The sequence below is a fragment of the Salvelinus alpinus genome, chromosome 25, assembly GCF_045679555.1.
Source record: "Salvelinus alpinus chromosome 25, SLU_Salpinus.1, whole genome shotgun sequence".
NCBI classification, from domain to species: domain Eukaryota; kingdom Metazoa; phylum Chordata; class Actinopteri; order Salmoniformes; family Salmonidae; genus Salvelinus; species Salvelinus alpinus.
Window position 1 is genome coordinate 41,187,944 of NC_092110.1, and position 10,000 is coordinate 41,197,943.

The window sequence follows — 10,000 nt, forward strand, 5'->3', positions numbered from 1 at the left end:
TATATACAGGAAGTACCAGGTAATAACATGGCTATATACAGGAACTACCAGGTAATAAAATGGCTATATACAGGGAGTACCAGGTAATAACATGGCTATATACAGGGAGTACCAGGTAATAACATGGTTATATACAGGGAGTACCAGGCAATAACATGGCTATATACAGGGAGTACCAGGTAATAACATGGCTATATACAGGGAGTACCAGGTAATAACATGGCTATATACAGGGAGTACCAGGTAATAACATGGCTATATACAGGGAGTACCAGTACTTTAGTCGATGTGCAGTGGTACGAGGTTAATGAGGTAGCTATTTACATATAGGTAGGAGTAAAGTGATTTGGCAACAGAATAGATAATGGACAGTAGCAGCCGGGTATGTGGTGTGTGTGGAAGTGTGTGTGTGTGTGTGTGTGTGTGTGTGTGTGTGTGTGTGTGTGTGTGTGGCCCCTCATAACAAAAGGCCAACAGCTGAGTGTCACCACAATGAGAGTAGAGGTGACAAACAGTCCTCTAATCACTGGAATAGAGTTAACATACACACACACACACACACACACACACACACACACACACACACACACACACACACACACACACACACACACACACACACACACACACACACACACACATCATAAATCAAGACAATAAATAGGTTTTAACCAGGGATGGTCAACTTTGAATGGGGGCAAAAATCTGAACTCATTATGAGGGGCCACAGTGTCTCCCGGGTCTGCATATACACATCCATACCCACACATGCAATCAGACCTGGCTCTAGCCTTTTGGGGACCCTAAGCGACATTGTGCAAGCAAAACATGTTAGCGGTCCCTGTAACGGCTGTCGCTCTCCTCATCCTCGGAGGAGGTGAGGAGAGAGGGATCTGAAGACCAAAACGCAGCTTGTGGGAAATAAGCCATCTTTATTATAACAACGATAAAGATGGCAACACGAAACGAAACAAAACACTTTCAAAACTACAAAATAACAAAACGACGTTGACGAGACCTGAACATAAACTTACATAACTAAACATAAACTTACGTACAGGAAACAGACGACATCGAAACGAAACGAAACAAACAAACGCTACAGTCCCATGTGGTACGAACATAACATACGGACACAGGAGACAATCACCCACAACGAACACTGTGACAACGCCTACCTAAATATGACTCTTAATTAGAGGAACGCCAAACACCTGCCTCTAATTAAGAGCCATACCAGGTAACCCAAAACCAACACAGAAACAGAAAACATAGAATGCCCACCCAACCTCACGTCCTGACCAACTAACACACAAAAACTAACAGAAATAGGTCAGGAACGTGACAGTACCCCCCCCACAAGGTGCGAACTCCGGACGCACCAGCACAAAGTCTAGGGGAGGGTCTGGGTGGGCATCTAACCACGGTGGTGGCTCAGGCTCCGGGCGCGGTTCCCACCCCACCATAATCCATCCTAGCCCCCTCCCCTCAAGAATGTCCACCCTCTTACCTGCCCCACAAAATCCTCCTAATAACAAATCTAATAATGACAATACCGGGACAGAGAGATAAACCAAGACAGAGGGATAGATAAGACTATAGAGGTAGATAAAGATAGAGAGGGAGATCAGGATAGAGGGGCAACTCCGGACTGAAAGGCAGCTCCGGACAGAGAGACAGCTCTGGACTGATGGGCAGTTCTGGGTATCTAGCCTTTTCAGGCTGAAGGGCAGCTCATGGCTGACTGACGACTCTCGATGCTCATGGCTGGCTGACGGCTCTCGACGCTCATGGCAGGCTGACGGCTCTCGACGCTCATGGCAGGCTGACGGCTCTCGACGCTCATGGCAGGCTGACGGCTCTCGACGCTCATGGCAGGCTGACGGCTCTCGACGCTCATGGCAGGCTGACGGCTCTCGACGCTCATGGCAGGCTGACGGCTCTCGACGCTCATGGCAGGCTGACGGCTCTCGACGCTCATGGCAGGCTGACGGCTCTGGCTGCTCATGGCTCTCTGACGGCTCTGGCTGCTCATGGCTCTCTGACGGCTCTGGCTGCTCATGGCTCTCTGACGGCTCTGGCTGCTCATGGCTCTCTGACGGCTCTGGCAGATCCTGTCTGGTTGGCGGCTCTGGCAGATCCTGTCTGGTTGGCGGCTCTGGCAGATCCTGTCTGGTTGGCGGCTCTGGCAGATCCTGTCTGGTTGGCGGCTCTGGCAGATCCTGTCTGGTTGGCGGCTCTGGCAGATCCTGTCTGGTTGGCGGCTCTGGCAGATCCTGTCTGGCTGACGGCTCTAGCGGCTCCTGTCTGGCTGACGGCTCTGTAGGCTCATGGCAGACGGGCGGCTTTGCAGGCTCATGGCAGACGGGCGGCTTTGCAGGCTCCTGGCAGACGGATGGCTCAGACGGCGCTGGGGAGACGGATGGCTCAGATGGCGCTGGGGAGACGGATGGCTCAGATGGCGCTGGGGAGACGGATGGCTCAGATGGCGCTGGGGAGACGGATGGCTCAGATGGCGCTGGGGAGACGGATGGCTCTGGCCGGATACGGCGCACTGTAGACCTGGTGCGTGGTGCCGGAACTGGAGGCACCGTGCTAATGATAAGCACCTTCCTACTAGTGCGGGGAGCAGGGACAGGGCACACTGTATTCTCAAAGCCTACTCTATCCCTGATGCGTGGTACCGGCACTGGTGACACCGGGCTGAGGACAAGCACATCAGGATTAGTAGGGGGAGAAGATACAGTGGGTTCAGGGCTCTGGAGACGCACAGGTAGCTTAGTGCGTGGGGCCGGAACTGGAGGCACCGGGCTAGATACACGCACTACAGGGAGAGTGCGTGGAGGAGGAACAGGGCTCAGGATACGCACTGGTAGCCTAGTGCGTAGTGTAGACACTGTAGGTACTAGGCTGGGGCGGGGAGGTGGTGCCGGAAATACCGGACCGTGGAGGCGTACTGGCACTCTTGAGCATTGAGCTTGCCCAACCTTACCTGGTTGAATACTCCCGGTTGCCCGACCAGTGCGGGGAGGTGGAATAACCCGCACCGGGCTATGTAGGCGAACCGGGGAAACCATGCGTAAGGCAGGTGCCATGTATGCCGGCCCGAGGAGACGCACTGGAGACCAGACGCGTTGAGCCGGCCTCATGACACCTGGCTCAATACTCAATCTAGCCCTACCAGTGCGGGGAGGTGGAATAACCCGCACTGGGCTATGCACTCGTACAGGAGACACCGTGCGCTCTACTGCGTAACACGGCGCCTGCCCGTACTCCCGCTCTCCACGGTAAGCCTGGGAAGTGGGCGCAGGTCTCCTACCTGCCCTAGGCCCACTATCTCCTAGCCCCCCCCCAAGAAATTTTTGGGAATTACTCACGGGCTTTTTTGGCTTCCGTGCCAGACGCGTTCCCTCATAGCTCCGGTTCCTCTCCCAGGTAGCCTCTGCTCTCCTCAATGCCTCCACCTGTTCCCATGGGAGGCGATCCCTCCCAGCCAGGATCTCCTCCCAAGTGTAGCAACCCTTTCCATCCAAAACATCGTCCCATGTCCATTGCTCCTTTCTCTCCTGTCCCTTACTCCGTTTCGTTCTCCCTTGCCGCTTGGTCTTAGCGTGTTGGTGGGTGATTCTGTATCGGCGGTCCTCCTCCTCTTCTACCGAAAAGGAGGAGTATTGATCGAACCAAGGCGCAGTGGAGTTTGAACACATATTTATTAAACGAAAACACGAACTTAACTAAACTAACAAAACAACAAACGGTGTAGACAGACCTATACGACGAACTTACATAAAACAAGAAGAACGCACGAATAGGACAAAATGACTACACAAACCGAACAGTCCCGTATGGTGCGACAAACACTGACACAGGAGACAATCACCCACAAACAAACACTGTGACAACGCCTACCTAAATATGACTCTTAATTAGAGGAACGCCAAACACCTGCCTCTAATTAAGAGCCATACCAGGTAACCCAAAACCAACACAGAAACAGAAAACATAGAATGCCCACCCAACCTCACGTCCTGACCAACTAACACACAAAAACTAACAGAAATAGGTCAGGAACGTGACAGTCCCCCTCTTGTCAGCGGAGAGAAAACATTTAAGTTTTAGAGTTAATTTCCTGCGATTATACACATTTTGCCATGGGGCATAGACAAAATGTTGCCTTTTTTTAAAAGCAAGTTTTCTGCAATTTTATAAGACATTTTATTGAACTCGTTTTGCCATGGGGGCGGAGGGAAATGTTAACAGTTTCTAATATGATATTTGAGTGAGAACGACTAACAAAATCAATAGGGGCCCCGCCGGTCTCTCTCGCCCCTTCTAAGCAAATTCCCATGATGTCGCTGTCAGGAGGGAGACACGAACACAGGGAGGACGAAACAGTCCAGGTCCTATATTATCTTGTAATATTATATTATCTTGTAAAAGGGAAGCTGTAGCTATATTCATAGAGGTAGAAAAGGGGAAAGTGGGTCTCTTTGATTTTTTATTAGGATCTTTTGGAGAAAATCTGTCACAATTCAAATGAGGAAAAGCCACAGCAGTAACAACGCATTTAGTCTGTTGTGTGAATACTATGGCGTGCTTGACTTGTAACCTCAGGGTGGCTGTAACGCTAGACTACCTGCAGATAGATGTCTTCTGCTAAACACAGCCTTCAGACATAACCTGGTGCTTTTAACGTCACTCTCTCTCTCCCTCTCTCCCTCTCTCTCTCTCTCTCTCTCTCTCCCTCTCTCTCTCTCTCCCTCTCCCTCCCTCCCTCTCTCTCTCTCTCTCTCTCTCTCTCTCTCTCTCTCTCTCTCTCTCTCTCTCTCTCTCTCTCTCTCTCTCTCTCTCTCTCTCTCTCTCTCTCTCTCTCTCTCTCTCTCTCCCTCTCTCCCTCTCTCTTTCTCTCCCTCTCTCTCTCCCTCTCTTTCTTTTTCTCTCTCTCTCTCTCTCCCTCTCTTTCTTTTTCTCTCTCTCTCTCCCTCTCTTTCTTTTTCTCTCTCTCTCTCTCCCTCTCCCTCTCCCTCTCCCTCCATCCAGGTTCCAGAGCGTTTCCTAGAAGTGTCCCAAATCACATTGAGGGAGTTTTTCAACGCCATAGTAGCAGGAAAAGACGTGGACCCATCCTGGAAGAAGGCCATCTATAAAGTGATCTGTAAACTGGACAGTGAGATGCCAGAGGTCTTCAAATCACCCAACTGTTTGCAGGACCTGCTACACGAATAACGTGACATAACGTGACATGACATAACGTGACATGACATAACGTGGCATGACATAACGTGACATGACATAACGCTGGGCACACACTGGTTGAATCAACGTTGTTTCCACATCATGTCAATAAGATGATGTTGAACCGACGTGGAACAGATAATGAATTGACGTCTGTGTGCAGTGGAATAACGGGACGTTTCGGGACGTTTCGGGACAAGAGTGAACGTCCGGCTGCACTTAGAGAGATGTTAGGTGTTATAGAGGTTACTGTGTAAAAACATTAAGGTCCACACTCAAAAAAAGTAACATAAAGAAATACATTTTTCTTTTAAGTTACAAAAGTTTTGTTTTAAAAACTGTACAAATTCACAGTTTTTAATGACATTTAAACGCCACGTGTTTGTTGAACCGTTTATGAGAATTACAATACAGTATGTTAGTCTTGGCGTTAGGCTCTGCTCCTTCCGGGGAGCTCTCTGCCATCGTGTTAACAACAACAACAGGAAGAGAACAAGGTACCAATCCCCCCTGCAGGAAGGAACGACAGAACCAAACAGACACGCGAGTAAAACACATTACAGCCAGAGAGCACCAGGGCACGCAGCAGCCATCATACAAGTGTGTGCAGAACCTGGTGGATGAATTACCATATTAACGTAGAGTGATGATCTAATTGGTGCAAAATCAACTGATCATGGTTTCCTAATCTGAACTGTCTGCGTATGATTTTTTAAAATTAAATGTTACACTTTGACCTCTATATATGTTTTGGGGGGACCTTATGTTTTTTTGCATCTGGTTTGACAAAGCTGGGAGAGTAATGGTTTTCCACAGAACACTTACAGACAACTACAGTACCGGTCAAAAGTTTAGACACACCTACTCATTCCAAGGTTTTTCTTTATTATTTTTTTACTATTTTCTACATTGTAGAATAATAGTGAAGAAGACATTAAAAAACTATAAAATAACACATATGGAATCATGTAGTAACCAAAAAAAGTCAAACAAATCTAAATATATTTTATATTAGAGATTCTTCAAAGTAGCCACCCTTTGCCTTGATGACAGCTTTGCACACTCTTGGCATTCTCTCAACCAGCTTCATGAAATAATTTGTGGAATTTCTTTCCTTCTTAATGCGTTTGAGCCAATCAGTTGTGTTGTGACAAGGTAGGGGTGGTATACAGAAGATAGCCCTATTTGGTAAAATACCAAGTCCCTATTATGGCAAGAACATCTCAAATAAGCAAAGACAAATGACAGTCCATAATTACTTTAAGACATGAAGGTCAGTTAATCCGGAACATTTCTAGACCTTTGCAGTGCAGTCGCAAAAACCATCAAGCGCTATGATGAAACTGGCTCTCATGAGGACCACCACAGGAAAGGAAGACCCAGAGTTACCTCTGCTGCAGAGGATGAGTTCATTAGTTACCAGCCTCAGAAATTGCAGCCTAAATAAATGCTGTACAGAGTTCAAGTAACAGACACATCTCAACATCTACTGTTCAGAGGAGACTGCGTGAATCAGACGTTCATGGTTGAATTGCTGCAAAGAAACCACTACTAAAGGACATCAATAAGAAGAAGAGACTTGCTTGGGTCAAGAAACACGAGCAATGGACATTAGACCGGTGAAAATGTGTCCATTGGTCTGATGAGTCCAAATTTGAGATTTTTGGTTTCAACCACTGTGTCTTTGTGAGACTCAGTGTGGGTGAACGGATGATCTCTGCATGTGTATTTCCCACCATGAAGCATGGAGGAGGAGGTGTTATGTTGTGGGGGTGCTTTGCTGGTGACACTGTCTGTGATTTATTTAGAACTCAAGGCACACATAACCAGCCTGGCTACCACAGCATTCTGCAGCGATACGCCATCCCATCTGGTTTGCGCTTAGTGGGACTATCATTTGTTTTTCGACAGGACAATGACCCAACACAACTCCAGGCTGTGTAAACCAAGAAGGAGAGTGATTGAGTGCTGCATCAGATGACCTGGCCTCCACAATCACCTGACCTCAACTCAATTGAGATGGTTTAGGATGAGTTGGACCACAGATTGAAGGAAAAGAAGCCAACAAGTGCTCAGTATATGTGAGAACTTCTTCAAGACTATCGGAAATGCATTCCAGGTGAAGCTGGTTGTGAGAATGCCAAGAGTGTGCAAAGCTGTCATCAAGGCTAAGGGTGGTTATTTTGAAGAATCTCAAATATATTTGTATTAGTTTAACACTTTTTTGGTTACTACATGATTCCATATGTGTTATTTCATAGTTTTGATGTCTTCACTATTATTCTACAATGTAGAAAATAGTAAAAATAACAAATAAACCTTGAATGAGTAGGTGTTCCAAACTTTTGACTGGTACTGTATATATTTGGAGGAATGGAGCGCTTTGAAAAGTATATGTCTGCAGCCATGTCACAGTACTTACAAATACACTGAGTGTACAAAACATTAGGAACACCTTCCTAATATTGAGTTGCGCCCTCAGAACAGCCTCAATTTGTTGGAGCAAGGACTCTACAAGGTGTCGAAAGCGTTCCACAGGGATGCTGGTCCATGTTGACTCCAATGCTTCTCACAGTTGTGTCAAGTTGGCTGGATGTCCTTTGGGTGGTGGACCATTCTTGATATACACGGGAAACTGTTGACGTGAAAAACCCAGCAGCGTTGCAGTTCTTGACACACTCAAACCGGTGCACCTGGCACCTACTACCATACCCCGTTCAATGGCATTTAAATATTTTGTCTTGCCCATTCACCCTCTGAATGGCACACATTCACAATCCATGTCACAATTATCTCAATGCTTAAAAATCATGATTTAATAACCTGTCTCCTCCCCTTCATCTACAACGAAGTGACATCAATAACCTATAACATAGCTTTCACCTGGATTCACCTGATTAGTCTATGTTATGGAAAGGGCAGGTGTTCCTAATATTTTGTACACTCAGTGGTCCTCACTCAACAACAAAAAAGTAATTGTTTTAAAATAACTTTAAAGTGAAAAACAGTGATTTTTAGATAACATTTGAGAGATTAGACCGTATTGTTTTGTATCTACACCTTAAATGTTTTTTTACGCTCCAGTAAAAAAAAAAAAAATCTAAGCTGGGAGAGCGACGAAAACCTACAGACAACTTCTCCTCGGGACGAGGATGAAGAGACGAGCGTCATTTCTACTGTGGACATTTCAGACGCTCAGACATTTTTATTTTATTTTAACAAAGTGTCCAAATTAAACCGTCCAACTCCCTCCTTCAGCACCGTGATGGTAAGAAGACTGCATCTTCCTTCTATTCATAAACAGAAAGACACGTTGAGACGTTGTGGAACGGAGCGTTTCTACCGTGTACGTTTGGGATAAGTTCCTTTTTCAAGACGTACACTGTTCCCCCTCCACTACACGGAAACAAACAATAGCCCTTCATATCCAGCACACTCCCGTACCTCCCTCCATGGACTGTAACGTATGAAGGAGATCAGACACTCTGCCGAGTGTTTGGATTATGAAGTACAGTAACATTCACCGGACCCCAAAGCAACACTTCCAACCCAGCTGTCTGTTGTTGTTGTTGATGTTGTTGTTGTTTATTTTTTCATGTTTTTCTTCTTCTTCTCCTTCTGAGACTCATCGGATGTTTTGACTGTGCCCCCCCCCCCCACCCCCCCCCAACTCTCGATGTGAGTGTTAGCCTCCCGGTTGTTAGCTGAAGCTAAAGTTAGCTAAACTCTGACTAGTATTTTGACTGATGTAAACTGAACTGAGCTGAGCTGTGAAGCTGTATAATTCTTGAGGATTCTCTCCTCTCTTCTCTTCACTGTTCTATCAGTACCAGGGCTAGCTAGAGTTAGTTTGGTCAAACTAGCTCCAACTTCTAGCTGAGGCTTAACATAACTAGCTAAACTGAAGTGACGTGAGCAACTAGCTAAACTCAGACTAGCTGAACAGAACTGAATTGTAAAACTATAAGATTCTATAAGATTCTATATTCTCTTCTCTGACTTACAGTGATACTATGTCAGCTCAGCATGCTAGTTCAGCTAAACTAGCTAGGACTGCTAACTGTGGCTAAATAGACGTACTAAACTAGCTAGGATTGCTAACTGGGGATAAATAGATGGACTAAACTAGCTAGGACTGCTAACTGTGGCTAAATAGACGTACTAAACTAGCTAGTACTGCTAACTGGGGATAAATAGATGGACTAAACTAACTAGGACTGCTAACTGTGGCTAAATAGACGTACTAAACTAGCTAGGACTGCTAACTGTGGTTAAATAGATGGACTAAACTAACTAGGACTGTTAACTGGGGATAAATAGATGGACTAAACTAGCTAGGACTGCTAACTGTGGCTAAATAGATGTACTAAACTAACTAGGACTGCTAACTGGGGATAAATAGATGGACTAAACTAGCTAGGACTGCTAACTGGGGATAAATAGATGGACTAAACTAACTAGGACTGCTAACTGGGTATACATAGACGTACTAAACTAGCTAGGACTGTTAACTGGGGATAAATAGATGGACTAAACTAGCTAGGACTGTTAACTGGGGATAATTAGACGTACTAAACTAGCTAGGACTGCTAACTGTGGCTAAATAGATGGACTAAACTAGCTAGGACTGCTAACTGTGGCTAAATAGATGGACTAAACTAGCTAGGACTGCTAAAAAGAAGAGTAGTACTTTCTGAAATGAAATCAACTGAGCGGAATCAATGATTCTAAACCAGGGGTTCTCAGACCTCTACTCGGGGCCCCT

The 10,000-nt window shown here is 46.1% G+C and overlaps 1 protein-coding gene across 2 annotated transcripts in view; it reads left to right on the top strand.

Annotated features, from left to right (window-relative positions):
* The window catches only part of LOC139553968 (prospero homeobox protein 1-like), a 59,319-nt gene that overhangs the window by 48,360 nt on the left and 959 nt on the right, over nt 1-10,000 (top strand). For both annotated transcript variants that reach the window (XM_071366794.1, XM_071366795.1), the window contains exon 7: nt 5,041-10,000. This exon is cut by the window's right edge and continues 959 nt beyond it. In XM_071366794.1, the coding sequence (XP_071222895.1) occupies nt 5,041-5,226 (186 nt within the window). In that variant the 3' untranslated portion in view covers nt 5,227-10,000. The remainder of the gene's footprint in view (nt 1-5,040) is intronic.